The sequence below is a fragment of the Orycteropus afer genome, unplaced genomic scaffold (genome assembly GCF_000298275.1).
Source record: "Orycteropus afer afer isolate SDZICR_OR568_19922 unplaced genomic scaffold, OryAfe1.0 scaffold00130, whole genome shotgun sequence".
In the NCBI taxonomy this organism is placed as follows: domain Eukaryota; kingdom Metazoa; phylum Chordata; class Mammalia; order Tubulidentata; family Orycteropodidae; genus Orycteropus; species Orycteropus afer.
In genome coordinates this window covers 6,908,486-6,926,132 of record NW_006921717.1, presented here as the reverse complement: position 1 = coordinate 6,926,132, position 17,647 = coordinate 6,908,486, and the positions used below count along the sequence as shown (strand labels likewise).

The window sequence follows — 17,647 nt, the reverse complement described above, 5'->3', positions numbered from 1 at the left end:
GCTGCCGCTGGCCAGGATACTCCAAGCACTGGGCCCACAGGGCAGACACCTACCCTCGGTCCACACCTTTTGTCCTGGGGGCCACTGCTGGTCCAGCCCTTCCCACTCATCATTGCCACTGGGCCTCTAGGTGGGGGCTCGGGCAGGTAGGGCTCCCTGAGGGGCAATCTGGCACCCACATGGGCACTCACACATCCTACCCACAGGGGCGGGGCTGCTGGCCTAGGTCATGAGAGTCTAAATCCCCAAGAGGAGCTTCCAGATTGGACGACGAAGTAGGCTACCTGGCTGCTACTGCCAGGCTCCAGCAAGCCAGGGGTCAAGTCTCACCCAAGCCCAGGCCTGGCCAGCAAAGGGGGCAGCTGGTGGGGACTGGGGAGGGAGACTTTGTGCCAGTTCCCTGCCATCCTCATGGTGCTAAGAACCGAATGGTCTCTCTTCCCCTGGAGCAGTGAGCCCTTGCACAGAGGCCAGAACCCGCAGCGTTCAGCCCTCACCATGTGCAGAGGCAGCCCTGTGGATTCTGGTCTGGAGCTCACATTGTGCCGGGACCTGGGGAGCAGCTATTAGGACTGAAAAAGCTCTGGGCTCGGAGCCTTGACCAACACTTTGTGCTTAACTGTCCCACATGGCGCCTCAGAGAAGTGGCAGGTCTGCAGGGCCCTGGGGCAGGGGAGAGAAGCGCCCACTGCTGTCCTGCAGGGCTCTCCCAGGGCTAGAAGGAGAAGCCAGTCCTGGGATACTTGGTGGTGGCAACAGAGCTTCCACCCAGAACCAGGCCAAACCCCTAACCCGAGACTTTGGAGATCAATGTCCACCAGCTCGACTTGGGAAGCCATCCCTGCCAGACTGGATGATGCTGAGAATATAGGTTCACTAGAAGTCAGATTGACTTGATGGCAATGGTATGGGATTTTTTGTTTGTTTGTTTTTGTAATCTCTTTCTAGAACTTGTTCTCTCTTAAATAATAACAATTTTAAAAAAGCTATTTGAATTGCTAACAGTTCCAAAATCAAAGAGAACGGAACTGAGGATGCAGCAGAGGCTGACTGTCTGTGAGGCAGAATCCAGGGCCCCCCAGACTCTCCTAACCAGAGAAGAGAGACTGGGGCACAGATCCCTGCTCTCGCGAGTCAAGCCCACACTCACCAGCTGAGGATTCAACCATCCGCCGTCAGGTCAGTCTTGACTCAAGACAACGCCAAATGCTTCAGAGTTGAACTGTGCTCCGTAGGGTTTTCAAGGCTGTGAACTTGCAGAAGTAGGTCACCAGGTATCTGGTTTCCTAGTGCCGCTCTGACAGGAGTATATCGCCAATGGGATGCTTGAACGAACGGTTTATTCTCTTACAGTTTGGAGACTTTAAGTCCAAGTTCAAAGTGCCAGGCCCTAGGGGTTGGGTGAAAGCCCCTCAGCCTTGGGCTTCAGCTCTGGCTCCTGCTCCTGGCCCACTGAAGCTGGAGGCTGCTCTTCACTCAGACAGCTGCCGGCTGCTGAGGCTAACAAGCCCAAGGTTGACAAGAAAAAGGCACAGTCCCGATGTTACCAAACCACACGGCAGGCCATTAATTCAGATCCATTCAAGGTCCCAGGATCAGCAGAGCATGGCAGGCCACTGAACAACAATTCAGCTACATACAGGGTTCAAGCGTGCCATAAGCTAGAGACCATTCCCCAAGGCTTCTCCTTATATACGGGAAGCAGACCACATTCCCTAGGGCAGCTACCCAGCTGCTCACAGTAGATTCCACCATGGAGCTGATTACCAGTATCATCATGGGGAATACTACACCCAGCTGCCCAGCCACTCAGCCAGGCCCAGCTAAGCTGACACCCAGACTGAACCACCACAGCAGGCCTTTCTTCTAAGACACCTCTGAGTGAAGTCAAACCACAGACTTTTTGGTTAATAGCAGAGGTCTTAAGTGTTTGCACCACCCCCACCTCCAGGGACTCTAACTTGGCATTAAGATCCCTCAATCACAGCCCGGCCTGGGCTCCCCCTATACCATTTTCTTTGTCTACTCCACGCAACTAACTTGGCATTAAGATCCCTCAATCACAGCCCAGCCTGGGCTCCCCCATACCATTTCCTTTGTCTGCTCCACGCAAGATGGACCTTGCCCAGGTCCTTCCTGAGCCTGGGGGTCCCCTCATGTGGCCTCCCCCCTGGCACATCCCTCACTTCATCCCTGACCACCAAGCACTGCCCCTTCCCCAAAGGCCAGCTCACTCGCTAGCCCTCCACCCATCCTCTCTCCCTCCAGCCTGCTGCTTCCTCCTGAACCCCACCTCCCTTGGGATAGATCCCTTCCCAATCCCCTGAGTATGGTTTCCTTTCTCACCTCATCTCCCCACTTAGCATTACAATCAGTGGTACCCATCTCTGTCTCTCCCCTGAGATGCTAAGTGCCTCAGTGACCCGGAAGCCAGCCTGTTGTGTCCCCCAGGATCCCGTTTGATCCCCAGAACCTGGTACCAGATGGTGACATGCAGAGAACAGAGTCTGTGGCTGTGGGTGATGGGACTGGAATGTCCAGTGTCCCACTGCCATTGCTGCAGCCTTGGCCACCGATTGGCCACTGGCTCACAGAGACACAACAGTGGTATCCCAAGAAGGGCGTTAGGATGCCCCAGGTGTTCCAGCTCACCTCTCTCTTGCCAATATCAGCACCACTGCGTACACCTTCCAACAGTCTCCAAGAGGACTGTGATACAGCACCTGAAACTAAGCCCTAAAGATGGGCTTGCTTCAGAGACTGGATATGGATCATGGAGTCAAACCCAGAAGAAGATGGCACTCCTGTTGGTTTGCTTAATAATGAGCAGGTTTTTATTTTCAGCCTTTAGTGAGTTTCTCATCTCTCAGATAAGTTGCCTCCAAAACAAACCTAGTGGGTTAACTGTCATGAATCTGTGACATCCCCAAGATCGGGAGAAAAATATCAAACTGAAGCTTCAGGGCCAGATGTGGTTTTCAGACTTGATGGTCTCACAGGAAGCTGAGTAAGAAAGAGAAAGTCATGGGTGACAGACTGACAGATCCAAAAGGACCCTTGGAGAGTAATAAGGAGAGCAAAGTGGTGCTCTGTCTGAGCTCATGGACTTGGTGATGGACATGGGAGGTCAAGGTGGTCCCCAGGGAAAGCAAGGACACCAAATATGTGTGTCCAAGTTGCATGACCATTGATTGGATGATGAGGTCATTCACTGAGATGTGAAATGCTGGAGAAGGCTTACTAGGTTGGAAGCAAAGATCATGAATTTGATGTTGGCCATGGCGAGTTTGAAGGCCTTTGGAAACTTCAGACGGAGATCTCCAGCAGACACTGGATGGTCGAGTCTGGAGCTCAGAGAGGCTAGGATGGAGATGGAAATTTAAGAATCATCTTAATGTAGGTGGGAACTGAAGCTGTGGCATGAGTCAGGTGCTCAGAGAGAGCGTGGGAAAGAGAAGAGGGTTAAAGGTGGGACCAAGGAGCCAAAGAAGGAGCAGCTGGAGAAAGACAGCAGGGAGGACAGGGTGTGGACAGTCTCCTTCGCCCAGCCCTGGAGCACAGCACAGAGATGCCCCGGAAGGACACTGCTAAGGTTCTTGAGCTGGTGAATTGTCTCAGTGATGCTCATCAGGCCGTTGTCTGCTCTGGCCTGTCACTAAGTTGTCACCTCATCTGTCGAGAACTTGACATCTGGTTTGGGGGAGGATGTGTGGAGACACCCTCCCTCTGCAACACAAGGACAGGGATCTAAAGCACTCCTGGGAATTCTAAGCCTCATTCCATGACTCACTGAGGTGGACCTCGGTGGTACCAGAAATCTTTCTTCCGGTAACCTTGCCCATCAACCTGACCCTGGGGTCAGGTGGTACGTGGAGGTGCTAAGCCAGCCCAGGGGTGTGTTTGATGAACACAGCTGGGTTGTTCAGGAACAAAGGGAAAGCCAAGGGTTTTGCAATAGCCCAGGCTCAGCATGAAAGCAATGCTACTCACCTAGGGATCCTCTGCTGTCCCCAAAATTAGGCGTGTGCAGACTTGAACACGAGAAGTCAAAACTGAAAGGCCGTTCTCTTGCGTCTTCAATGTGGAGACATGCAAATGTCACCCTCGCCAACATTCATGAAGCGGGGTCTCCTGCCAGCCACTGTCTACAGTGCTTTTTATGAGAATTTCATCTTCGTGGCTGTGCAGTAGATGGCGCTACTGTGCTCATTTTACAGACAAATCGAGGCAGAAAGAGAAGTGCTTCGTCCAAGGTGATAGAGCTAATGAGTCATGGGTCTGGGATTCAACCTAGGCAGTTGCATTCTAAGGAGACCCGGTGGTGCAATGTTTAAAGCACTTGGCAGCTATCCCAGAGGTTGGCAGTTTGAACCCACCAACCACTCTATGGGAGAAAGATGTGGCAATCTGTTTCCATGATGATTACAGCCTTGGAAACCCTCTGGGACAGTTCTACTCTGTCCTATAGGGTCATAAGAAGTCAGAATTGACTCACTCACTGCCATCAATCAATTATAATGTATAGCAACTCCCATTGGGGTTTCCAATGGCTGGAAGTCTTTACAGAAGCAGACTGCCTCATCTTTCTCCTGTGGAGCAGCTAGTGAGTTTGAACCACCAGCCTTCTGATTAGCAGCCAAATGCCTTAACCACTATGCCACCAAAGCTCCTTATAGGGTCGCAAGGAGTCAGAAGGGACTGGATGCCAATGGTGGGTTTTTTTTGTTTTTTGTTTTTTGTTTTTGGTAATGTCTTTCTAGCAGCTCTGGTAGCATAGTGCCTAAGGCACTTGACTGCTAACCAGAAGGCTGGCGGTTCAAACCCACCAGCGACTCCTCTGAAGGAAGGTTGGGCAATTCTACTTCTGTAGTGATACTGCCTCGGAAACCCAAGGAGGGGTCGCTATGAGTTGGGGCCGACTCGATGGCACATAACAACAACAACAACGTCTTTCTAGAACTTGTTCTCTCTTAAATTAAAAAAAAAAAAAAATGAATTGATAACAGTTCCACCATCAGAGACCCAAAGTGTCTTCTGTGTGAAGTCTCCCTTTCTCTCCAGCTCTGTTCCGGAGACCAGGCCCCTCCCATTGCAGAGATATTTACACACACAAGCAAACGTGCCCGTTCTTTTGGCTCTTTACTCTGTTCTCTGCCTGCTGTCTTCCCTCTGCGGCTGACCTCGCAGGGCCTTCCCTTATCAGTTCAGAAGATCGTCCTCCTCTGGGTTTTAAGGGACACAGCGTCTCGTTGTGGGAACACACAGCCTTGACTTGACAGGCCCTCCATGGATGGCTGGTTTAGAACCTCGGCTCTGAACCGTGGGCAGCTGACGTGATGCCACCTCCCAGGACTGGGCAGGGCAGGCGCCACCACCGCCTCCACATGTCACATTGTGTGAAGGGCCACACTGATTCATTCCATGGATTCTTGTTCGCAACCAGTACGTACCTTGGCTTACACAGGCCACAGCCCCAAGGAAGCCAGTCAAGAGACACACAAGGAGATAACGATGATAGGGTTACAACACCCTCTGCTGTTGCTGTTGGCTGCCCCGACTCACGGCGACCCTGTGCACAGTGCTGTTAGCTGCCATCAGTCAGTCCCTGACTCACAGCAACCCGTTGTTGTTGTTGTTAGGTGCCGTCAAGTCATCTCTGACTCATAGCGACTCCATGTACAGCAGAAGAAAACACTGCCCGGTCCTGCGCCAGCTCCACGAGCCCTGCCACATCTGAGCCCGTCTTTGTAGCCACTGTGTCCATCCATCTTGTTGAGGGCCTTCCCCTCTTTTGTCGACCTTCACCATGAGGTCCACCTGTAGGTGACCACTTCACCAACAATACTGTTAGCTGCCATCAGGTCAGTCCCCGAGTCATGGCGACCCCGTGCACAACAGGATCAGACCGTGGCAGGGTTTCTGTTGGCTGGTTTCAAAAGGTCACCAGCCTTTCCTTCTGTTCATCTGAGACCAGAGCTCCGCTGAGAGCCCTCGGCATTGAAGCCACACACAAGCCTCCGCTGATGGATGCATGGCGGCTGCACACGGTGCCTGGCTGGGATCAGACCCGGGCCTCCTGGACAGAAGGTGAGAATTCCACCGCTGGGCCACACTGCCCTCGTAGAGCAGTGTTCTCGGGTGCCACCAAGTAGGCCCCAACTCATAGCGACCCTATATGACAGAGTAGAACTGCCCCATATGACTTCCTAAGCTGCAACCTTTACAGGAACAAATCGCAAGGTCTTTTCTCTCAAAGTGCAATGGGTAGGTTCAAACCACTGACCTTTAGGTGAGTAGCCAAGCTCTTAATTTTTCAGTACAGTACCGTGGTGGGTGCTATGATAGGAGTACGGAGAGGCATGAAGTGAGAGTGATCACTGACCGGAACCGGCAGGTCAGAGAAGGCTGTGCTACGTTTGCATCCCCAACCCCATTCCTCCCTGAGTCTTCTCTAGGTCAGGAAATGGCATCCCATGCACCCAGGTGCCCACGGCAGAAACCCTCTCCCCTCCTCCCTGCCTCCAGCATCGAGCCCATCCAGGTATCTCTCAGAACCCTCGTCCCCAATCATCTGGCGCAGACCCCACCCCCTCTTAGGTAGACGGCTACCAAGGCTCCCCTGACGACACTCTGCCCTCCACCAGGCCCCGCTACTAATCTCTTTTCCTCAAAGTAGTCAGGGTGGTCTCATCAAAGGAAATCAGATCCCGTCACTCGCTGGTCAAAATCTTCCAACAGCTTCGCACACCTTGAAGCATAAAGACCATTCCTTCAACCAAGGAGTCCCTGGGTGGTGCGAATGGTTGTGGTGCTCAGCTGCTGACCTAAAGGTTAGAGGTTCTGATCCATCCAGGGGCACCTCGGAAAAAAGGCCTGGCATCCTACCTCCAGACAACAGCCTCTGACAGGCCTGGGGAACACAGCTCTGCTCTGACGGGTGAAGTCGCCATGAGTCAGGGTTGACTCCACGCAAGCTGATTCTTTACCTTAGCGCCAGGCCTAGCATGATCTTGTCCCTGCTGGCCCCACACATTTCCCACACTCACCCTGCTCCAGGCACAATGACTCCCTTGTGCTCCCCGGGCACAGCGAGGCCCTTCCCAGCTCAGGCACTCAGTGCTGGCTGGCCCCTCTGCCCAAACCTTCTCAACCTGCAGGTCTCAGCATCATCACCTCTTCAGGGAAGCCCACCCTGCTTCTCTCATCTAAGAAGTCCTCACCACTTGTTTTTCCTACTCTAGCACTCTGTCTGTGCCGCCCCAGTGTGATCACAGCTGTCATTCCTTTGTTTAACGACCTGTCTGTCTGTCTGTCTCCCCCACCACGGCGAAGCTCCGCTAGGGTAGGGCTTTGCGACTGGTCCATTCACCGCTGCACCCGGTCATGACTCAGCTTCTCTGAAAGCAGGTGCATTGGCCCTGGGAAAGGTGTGGCCTCTGGTGAGGCAGCCCCTGCAGTGGGGGCCAACTCCAAAGCTACTGGCAGCTGGCCGCTCTCTGCTGACCACACTCCCCACAGCTGGGTAGTAAGTTCTTCTTGAAAGAGGTCTGGGCAACATGTTCCCATGGCAACCACAACTGCCACCTCCTAGCACAGTCCCTGGCAGATAGTGGGTGTCCAAAACTTGTTGAATAAATGAACCGACATTTTTTTAACTATTCTATTTTATTTATAATTGCCAGCTATAATCTCTCTCTCTCTCTCTTTTTAAATTGTGATTTGGGTGAACGTTTACAGAGCAAATTCATTTTCCACACAGCAGTTCATACACATTTTTTCATGACATTGACTTCAATTCCCCAGAATGTAACAGCTCTCTTCCCACTTCCTCCCTGTAGTTACATTTCCCTGTGCCCTCCCTTTCCATGCACACCCGCCCCTGCGAGCTGTCCCCCTGTGCATACACTGCCCTTCTGTTCTCCCATGATTGATCACTCCAAGGAAGTGTATCTGCCTGATGTAAACGTTCACCCCATATGCCTGTCTATTGTTTGGCTGGAAGCCACAGGAGTGAGTTCAATTCCAGACCTGAAGGGTAACCAGGGGCCATAGTCTCAGGGGTCTCACCAGGCTCTATCAGACCAATAAACCTGGTTGGTTTTTTTTTTTTTTTTTTTGAGTTTTGTTCACATTGTTCTCCCACTCTATCCAGGATCTCCTGCACCGAGCCCCCTCCAAATGTTTGACAGTGGAAACCGGGTACCATCTACATCTTCCAGTCTTGTACTCTATTCTTGTAAAATGTTTAGTTAGTTAGTTAGTTATTGTTATTGTTGAGAAGACACACAGCAGAACATACACCAATTCAGTAGTTTCTCCAGGTACAATTCAGTGACACCTATGACGTCCTTCAAGGTGAGCAGCCATTCTCACCCTCCTTCCTGAGCTGGTCCTTCCCGTGAACATAAACTCACTGCCCACTAAGCTTCCTGTTCAACCTTGCGAGCTGCTATTGTCAATTTGATCTCATGTAGAGAGTTCTTAAAAGAGTATAATGCCCAAGACAGACTTTTTTTTTTTTTTTACTAATTCAGCTAAACTATTGCTTAGTTTTAAGAAGACTGAAGGGGATATTTTTGGTTTAAAGTTTAAAAGTTATCCCAGGGCAATAGTTTCAGGGGTTCAGCCAGCCTCCACAGCTCCAGAAAGTCTGGAGTCCATGGGAATTTTAAATTCTGTTTGGCATTTTCCCCCTTTTGATGAAGATTCTTCTAGCAAACTGACATTTGGTTGAGTTTTGAAATATGATAGAATTTGGGAGCATAGAGAAGGGAGAAGATGTGTATTTCAGGTGCTCAAAAAGTTTCTTTTAGAAGGATCAGCGTAAGACATCCCCATGAGGCAGAAGTTGAAGATGTCCCAAATGTCCAACTTTTCCAAACTGCTGGACCACTTCATCATCTCTAACATCAACTCCTCCTTCTCCCCTCAGTACTCTCCCTCCTGTCCTAGGGTTCCATATTTCACTATAATGTCTCACAAACTCACAAACTGCCAAGGAAATGACTCTAGCAGTTGTGGAGGCTGGCGAGTCCCAGGGTTAGGCATTGGTCTGGGGGATTCTTCTCACCCACATGGTTCAAGGGGCCACTGAACCCAAATGGGCAGGACAGGTGACTAGATGCTGTCTCAAGTCCAAAGGATTGGAGGTCAGATGGTGATGAACAAAATGCAGGATCCAGAGCAGGAGAGAGAGTTTTGACAGAGCATTCGTATATACTAGATGCAAATACCCTCAAGGAAACTTGAGTCACACCTTCTAGTAAGGCAGTGACTCAAGACACATCCCACCCTAATCCTGTCTCGTTAAATATAACAGACAGCTCACTCCAAGATGGGACTGTAACCACAGGTGTGTTGTTGTTGTTATGTGCCATCGAGTCAGACCCGACTCATAGGTGTAGAGGCTAAGATTTACAAGACATCACAAAATGGAAGATTATGGCTGCTGTTATGTGCCGTCGAGTCAGACCTGACTCATAGGGACCCTTCCTTGGGCTTCCATGAACCGCCAGCCTTCTGGTTAGCAGTCAAGTGCCTTAGGCACTATGCTACCAGAGCTCCCAGACTTCAGCATTCACTGCACTGTGCCAGGCATGGGTTCAGCTTGTGCCAAGGCAGGAAGGCATGGGGGAGGAGGAGGAGGCCTGTTCCAGAACCCATCGATAGCAAGGCAGGGTTAAACCGCCATGTGGGAGAGAGGTGGGACGAGGCTCAAACAGAGCCAAAGGCCAGTGGGCTGGGCCTCGAAGTCACACTCGAATTTATCCTATTAACAAAGGAAAGGTGTCCTGGTGGCTCAGTGGTTAAAGTGCTTGGTTGTTCATCGAAAGGTCAGCAGGTTGAACCCGCCAGTTACACTGATAAAGACTTTCAGCCTTGGAAACCTCACAGGGCGGTTCTACCTTGTCCTACAGGGTTGCTCGGAGTTGGAATCGACTCCATGGTGATGAGTTTTGGGTTTCTGGGAAAGGAAAGCTTGAAAGAGGTTTCAAGAAGGCGAATGGTGTGGGTTTGAGAATAGCCGTTCTGATAGCCTCGTGTAGGGTGGCTGAGGAGGGCAAGCTGGGAGCCAGGGAGGCCTTAGGGTGTGATTCTGACCAGGCCGGGTGTTGTAAGGCATTGGCCCTGGAGAAAGGAGGGCGCAGCCTGGGAGGAGAAGAGGTCTGAGGACAAAGCCTGGGAACCACCCACACTCCAGAGCAGGGAGCAAAGAACAAACACCTGAAGAGCAAGAAGGAACGGCCAGGGGAGGAAACCAGGAAGGAACGGAGCGTGGGAGCCCGGGAGGAAGAATGGTTCAAGGAGGAAACGGTCAAGGGAGTCAAAGGCCATCGAGAGGTCAAGTAAGATAAGGACTGAGGGTGCCCCTGATTTGATCATGAGGAGGGCAGGACTCAGAGCAATTCTGGGTGGGAACAGGCCCCCTGAAACAGTGCCTTGCACAGGCTGACTTCAGGTGGGTGTTCTGGGGAAGTCTTCTATTTGTCAGCGTGTTTCGGCCCACGGTCTCCCTCAAGTCTGAGCCCAGTTTTGCTCTGGACCATGTTGCCTTCGTGGTTTAACATCAAGCCACCATCCATGAAGAGGGGAAGTGGAAGGAACCCAATGGGGTGTTGGGGGTCCTGGGTTCTAGCCCTGTCCCTGCCACTAGCTGAGGGGCCTCAGTTTCTCCTCTAGTGATTGGTCCAGGTGGGCTCTAAAATCACCTCCACGAATCCTGGACTGCACCAGGACACAGGTTCACGGACTGACGCAGGTGGCCAGGTCTCCACGCCCTCTGACTCCGGGTTCTCCTCGCTGCCTCCACGTAGGACTCTGGACACCCCTTCAGTGGCCCATTGTGTGAGCTCAGTTTTCATGAGGACAGAAAATGAGCTGAGAAAAAAGAATATTTACTTTTTCCACCCAGTGGATGCCCAAGTAAATAGTGTGATCTCCAGAGTGGAGCCCTGCCCTCCCCGCTCCCAATGCTGACTAGAACATATAAGAGGGGTCCTGAGGGGCAGGTCCACACAAGACCATTGGGACTGAAACAAGGCTAGAGCCGCAGCCAGCCTCCTGCCACCATGAAGCTCGCCGTCATGCTCGCCCTGGTCAGCCTGGCTCTCTGCTGTAGCACTGGTGAGTGCCCCAGGCCCCTTCCTCCAGGCCTGAGATCTGGAACCCTCAGGAGATGAAGTGAGCCACCCCCTCGCTGGCTGCTGGGAACGTCTGGGGATGCCGACTCTCAGGCAGGGAGCCAGGGCTGGTGAAAAGGCCCATTTGAGGGGTTTAGCATGGGGGGCTCTGAGGTTGACAGGAAATCTGAAAACAACCCCATCTTCTATATCCAACAACCTCAGAATCCCAAGGAATGGAATCGAATGGAGGGAGGGATGGAGGAGACCCCAGAAAGATGACAACACCCAACAACCAGTGGGAAAGGAATCATGAGCTCCCCGAAGCGGAGACTTGACAAACCCCAGATGCCAAGAGACCTTGGTGCAGCCTCCAAGTTTGGGGTCTCCACCTCACTCTGGCAGCTTTGGGGTCTCCACCCCAGTCTGGCAGTCACAGGGGTTAGAAAGGGACAGTTGTAGAGCCTCACGTCCCCAGAAGAAACCCAACCCCAAGCAAGATCTGCCACTTTGGGCAGAGGAATAATCCAGAAAGGGATCTTTCCTTTGGGAAAGAGCCAAGCCAGACTGAGTTTTCCAAACATTTTTTGGACTCTGCAAAAAAGGATTAGGAATCTCTGAGTAGTTGGTTTGCTAAGTGGAAAGGGATTGGGTGGGGGAGTGAGAGAGGGATGATGGGAAGGTAAGTAGATGGAAGGAAAGAAGAAGGGGGGAGGAGAAGGGGGAAGAAGGAGAAGGCACTACTCTACCAAAGCTCCCAGACTTCAGCATTCACTGCACTGTGCCAGGCAGGGCTCCACTCTGGAGATCACACTTCCACGGAGTGGAAGGAGAGATGGGTGGATGGACGGGTGTGTGGGTGGACGGGTGGGTGGGTGGATGGATGGATGGGTGGGTGGGTGGATGTGTGGGTGGACAGGTGTGTGGGTGGGTGGGTGGATGGATGGGTGGGTGGGTGGGTGGATGGGTGGATGGATGGATGGGTGGGTGGGTGGATGGATGGATGGGTGGGTGGATGGGTGGATGGGTGGGTGGGTGGGTGGGTAGATGGATGGATGGATGGGTGGGTGGATGGGTAGATGGGTGGGTGGATGGGTGGATGGGTGGGTGGATGGGTGGGTGGGTGGATGGATGGATGGGTGGGTGGATGGATAGATGGTGGGTGGGTGGGTGGGTGGGTAGATGGGTGGGTGGATGGATAATAGATGATGGGTGGGTGAGTAGATGGAAGGAAGAAAAGAGGAAAAGAGAGAAAAGGAGGAAGAAGGGAGGGAGAGAGAGTGGGAGGGAAGGAGGAGAGAAGGGGTGAGAGGGAGGGGGAAGGATGAGTCCATCTGACCTCCCTCCAAGCCCCCTAATCTTTTGGGAATTGAGTTACCTGTTTTTCACTCTGCATCACCCTCTTCCACCCTTGTCTAAAAATGCTGGGGTTTTTTAATTAACAAATTCTAATTAATTACTTTCAAAGTTTTATACTACCCAAACCAAACTCACTGCCATCGAGTCAATTACGACTCATAGCGACCCCCGTCGGGTTTCCAAGGCACTAAATCTTTACGGAAGTAGATTGCCCAGTCTTCCTTCCACGGAGTGGCTGGTGGGTTTGAACCTCCAACCTTCACATTTATGACTCTGCAGGGTTAGAAAACTAAAGCCCAGAAGCAGTGGGGATGACTTTTGTGCAGCAGTGTGTTGGTTTTTCAGTTTTGGGGTCAAGATGTTTATTAGTTAGAAGAGCTGAGGGCTCTGGATAGTGGTGGGTGGCTCAGCGAGAGAGGACAGAGCCATGCCCAGGGGTGGGTCTGAACCCATTCGCGTATTTGGCGGTGTCCTCATGTAACAACATCTAACATTTGTTTAGCACTTACCGTGTGATGACCACCATTCTTAACCCCCTTCACGTATCCTCTCTTTTCCCTCTCGGACATCTATAAAGCAGAGCCATTATCCCCATTTTACAGATGAGAAAAATGAGTTCAGAAAGTCAAGTAACTCTACCGATGTCATATGGAGTTGCAAAGCAGTAGTCTGGGAGCTGGGGAGGGTTTGGCTTGGAGTGGCCATGTTAGGTGAGGTCCTAGGTTTGGAGCAAAAACCACAACCAAACTCACTGCCATCAAATTGATTCCAACTCATAGCAACCCCCACTGGGTTACCGAGGTGGTAAGTCTTTACGGAAGTAGATTGTCCCATCACCTTTCCACGGAGCAGCTGGTGGGTTTGGAGCAGGGAAGTTGAATTTGAACACAAGGCAGAGAATCCAGGGACCGGGGACTTGAGCCTCATTGGGAGGATGGGGTGCACAGAGAGTGAAAAATGGTACCTCTCTCCCTCATGTTCCTGGGAGCAGAGACCTGAGACAGGGACACAGTCTGGAGAACACTGAGGGTGAGGGGAACAAGGGACAGACACAGCCGGACGTCTGTCTGCACTGGACCCAAGACCTAAGTGTTCCAGGCCAGGGCTGGGAAGTGGCCTGGATCCATGTGTTTTCCCTTCCGTGTACTTCAGCTTCTGCAACGGTCTGCCGTGCCTTCCTACAAGTCATCGAACACCTCGTCATGGGTACCTTGTCCGATTTTGAAGATGCAATTGAACCTTTCCACCCTGATTTGGACATGAAAGAGGCGGGGGCCCTGATGAAGATGTCGTTGGACAAGCTCCCCAGGCAGGCCAAGGACAGCCTCATGAAACTCACGGTGAGCAGCCCTCTTTCCTGCGCTGGGCAAAGTGGGTTTCAACAGTAGTAACAGTGTCATCGCCCCTGTGTGTGTGTGTGTTGGAGGAGGGGTCTTTTCTAATCCAGTAGGCTGCACTCTACTATCATCTAAAAGTTGGTGGTTCAAACCCACCCGGCCGCTCCAAGGAAGAGCCTGGCGATCAGCTTCCATAACGACTATTGTTGTTAGTTGCCCTTGTGCTGATTCCAACTCATGGAGACCACGTGTGTGCAGAGTAGAACTTCTCCAGACGGTTTTCAGGCTGTGACCTGTCGGAAGCTGATCACCGGGCTCATCTTCCAAGGCACCTCTGGTGGGGATTCGAACTGCCAACCTTTTGGCCAATAGTCAAACACTTAACCGTTTGCACCATCCAGGAAACTCCACGGCACATACAGCCAAGAAAACTCTATGGGGCAGTTCTACTGTGTAACACACAGGGTCACTATGAGTTGGAATCAACGAGACAGAAACGGGTTTGGTTCAGTTTTTGTAAACCAGAGTGGAAAGAAGAGTCACCATGTCCATGTCCCTGGAGAAACAGACACAGGCATGGCTGTTACTGTTTTTTGAGAGGCCTTAGAGAAATAAGGAGAGCTTAAGGAACTCTGGTGGCAGGGTGCCTAAGACATTTGACTGCTAACTAAAAGATTGGCAGTTCAAACCCACCAGCCACTCCACCGAAGGAAGATGGGACAATCTACTTCTGTAAAGATTTACCTCCTCGGGAATGAAACCCAAAGGAAGTCACTATGAGTCCAATTCAATGGCAGTGAGCTTGGTGTTTTGGTTTTTACAAGCTTTGCTCCTCCCACAACTTACGGAGCCTCTTACTTGACCTTGGAGTCTCTGGATCATGGCGTCCACCTAACTGGTGAGGTTCATTCACTGATTTCTTTCTTTTTTTTCTTTTTAGGAGAAAATAGTAACGAGCCCACTGTGTACTTAGGACTTAGGAATCCAAAGATCACCAACCACAAAGTCCTCACTGCTGCCGTCCCCGCTCCCTGCTCCCTTACTCTTCCCCACCAACCCCTACACCTTGCTCTTGTCAATAAACTAAGCATCTCACCTTTGTGCACCTTGCCTCTTTTTTTTTACCTGCTAGAGCAAGGGCTCTGGTGGCATAGTCAAAGGCATTTGACTGCTAATTGGAAGGCTGGCAGTTCAAACCCACCAGCAACTCCTTGGAAGGAAGACTGGACAATCTACTTCTGTAGAGATACTGCTTCAGAAAGAGTTGGAACTGACTTGATGGCAGTGAGTTTTGTTTTGGTTTTGGTAGAGTGAGAGGGTCAAGGAGCCCTGGTGGCACGAAGGTTATGCACTTGGCCACTAAGCGAAAGGTTGGCAGTTCGAATCCACCCAGTGGCTGCCCTGGAGGAGACCTGGTGATCTGCCTGCACAAAGATCCCAGCCTAGGAAACCCTGTGGGCCACTTCCACTCTGTCACATGAGTCACTCGAGAGGGTCAGCCCCTACTAGGGTGAGGGGAGCCAGAGCAAAGAGGAAAAACCGCAATCAGGAAAACGAAGCCTCGAGGGGGGCCCGGCCAGCAGCTCACTTCCGGTTAGGCTAGCGTCAGGAAGCAAAGGCATGCTCTAGCACACACTCCCTTCCGTGGACAGAGGGAGCGGACCTACGAATGTGCCCAGGGCTGGCTCCAAGGTGACCAACCGGGTGCGGGGTCCTATGGGGTGGTGGTAAGCTCGGGCTGACCCAGGCTGACTCTCCCCACCCATTTAGTAATGAAACAAACTGTTTTGTCCCAACTCCTTCAGGATTCTGCTCTCTGGTGGAAGAGGGAGTATTTAAGATATTTATGCCACCCAAGAGGGCACATTGGTAGCTCTGTGGTGGAATTTTTGTCTTCCATGAGGAAGACCAGGGTTCCACTCCAAGCCAATGCAGAACGCCTCACACATGGCTATCACCTGTCAGTCAGCAAGGCTTGAGTGGGGCCATGATGCTGAACAGGTTTCAGCAAAGCTTCCAGACCAAGACAAACCAGGAAGAGAGGCCTGGTGATCTGCTTCCAAAAAATCAGTCAATGAAAACAAACCCTATGGAGCACAACGAGTCATAGGGCTGGTGCAAGACAGAGCACCACCTCACGCATTATGGATGGACCCCAAGAGACAACTCAGACCCTTTTAAAGTTCCTTTTCTCTGAGTTTCCGTTACTTGTCACCAAGACTCCAACCATCTCCCCTTACACCCTACCATCTGTTCAATGTGTGTGGTATTCAACATCTAAAAACCCACAAATCCAATAACAATCTTGATGCCCTCTTCAGTCTGCTCCCCACACCATGTCCCTCAGTGTAGTCCTTGACCTTCTCTCTCCCCTCTCATCCCATCCAGTGAACCAAGTCCACCCTCAAAGCATTTCTGAAATCACTACTCCTCTCCCCCTCCAAAAGGGTCCCCCATCCTCACCACCCCTCTCTCCCCTGCACAATCCCAGTGACCTCCTACCTGGCCTCCCGGCTCACACTCTACCTCCCTGCAAACCATTCTTATCAAATGCAAACCTCTTCCACCTGCCCCCCACTGAATCCTTCGATGTTTCCCCACACTTTTATATCATAACATTCAAAATCCAGAACGGGGCCCAGAGGGTTGGGCTACCATCAGGTGAGGCTAGCGTCAGGAACCTAGGGGATCGTCCTGTGTGCACGCCCTTCCATGGACAGACAGCTGCTGTTGTCTCCCACCCTTGTTCTCATTGTTCACTCTGCCTGACAGCCGCCTCGCTGCCTGCGCTTTGTGTTTTAAACGACCCCCAACCCCTTCTCACATCAGGGCCTGTGCACAGGCCACACAGCATCTGGGCTCCAAACTATTGTTCGTTGGTTTTGTAAGTAGCACAAAAGCAAACTATGCTAACAATAGAACTCATTGGAAAGATGTGTCCATTTTTCATGCAAACCCCAAAGAACCAACGCCCTGCCTATGGCCTTTGGACGGGGCCCTAGCACCCCAGCAGCTGCATGGCAGTGGGGGACGTGCAGAGAGAAGGCAGGCATGGTGAGGTCATCATCAGAGGGCACAGGAAGGAAGCGGGCTGCAGACGGAGAGACACGTCTTCGGCTCTGCTTTCTTCAAGAAGCAACGTCTTCCCCTGGCAGGCGACGCGCTGAGCTATGGACTGAGACGGTGGCACTTTCCCCGCCTACAGCGCCCGGTGCTGCTGGCGGCCGCTAGGGGGCAGTGCCGGCCAAGGCATCGGAAGGGGTCGGGCTGACCCCGCTTTGGGATTTCTAAAGCCTGCGCTCCAGGGACCACACTCACTGTCAGGGACAGATGAAGAAACACAGCTCCCTTTTAGAGCTATTTTATCGTCTACATGATTTTTTTAAATTTGATTTTTGAGGTTTTTTTAATCAGAATTCTGAGGAAAACCAGAGGCAGTTACACTGTGTTGCTTCCAGCTGAATCCTTGCCAGGGATGTGTCAGCCCTTTGGGAATTAGCCATAATTCCTCTTCCAGATGATTCCAAGGGTGAGCCTGACAGAATCAAGAGCCTGAGATGGTCCAAAAGGCAGAGAGGATCAAGGTGAAGCTGACCGTTGACCTCCACCGGCCCCTACAAGTCATTGAACGTTGAAAGTCTAGAAGCAGAAACCGCAGAAGCTAATAACCTTTATCGATTACTTCCCACCAAGCATTTCCCAATTTCCCTTTAATTCCTCAGTGCAGACCCGAAAATGTTGCCTGTTTCGTGCCCGCATTCTGCAGATGAAAAGACTGAAGCGTGGAAAGTAGAAATTGCCGGAAACTCGTTGCCACAGTCAGTTCCTCTC

General features: G+C 51.7%; 1 protein-coding gene across 1 annotated transcript; it reads left to right on the top strand.

Annotated features, from left to right (window-relative positions):
• The first annotated feature begins 11,069 nt into the window (after positions 1-11,069).
• SCGB1A1 (secretoglobin family 1A member 1) lies at positions 11,070-15,558 on the top strand. Its single transcript, XM_042781521.1, has 3 exons — positions 11,070-11,124; positions 13,632-13,819; positions 15,469-15,558. The coding sequence occupies exons 1-3, from the start codon at positions 11,070-11,072 to the stop codon at positions 15,556-15,558; spliced, it is 333 nt and encodes a 110-aa protein (XP_042637455.1).
• The last annotated feature ends 2,089 nt before the right edge of the window (positions 15,559-17,647 follow it).

Excerpts from the sequence above, each read along its gene's own strand:
- SCGB1A1 (XM_042781521.1), top strand. The coding sequence starts at position 11,070 with ATGAAGCTCGCCGTCATGCTCGCCCTGGTCAGCCTGGCTCTCTGCTGT. Across the intron at positions 11,125-13,631 it reads GGCTCTCTGCTGTAGCACTG|CTTCTGCAACGGTCTGCCGT; the intron begins GTGAGTGCCCCA and ends CGTGTACTTCAG. Across the intron at positions 13,820-15,468 it reads ACAGCCTCATGAAACTCACG|AGGGAGCGGACCTACGAATG; the intron begins GTGAGCAGCCCT and ends TTCCGTGGACAG.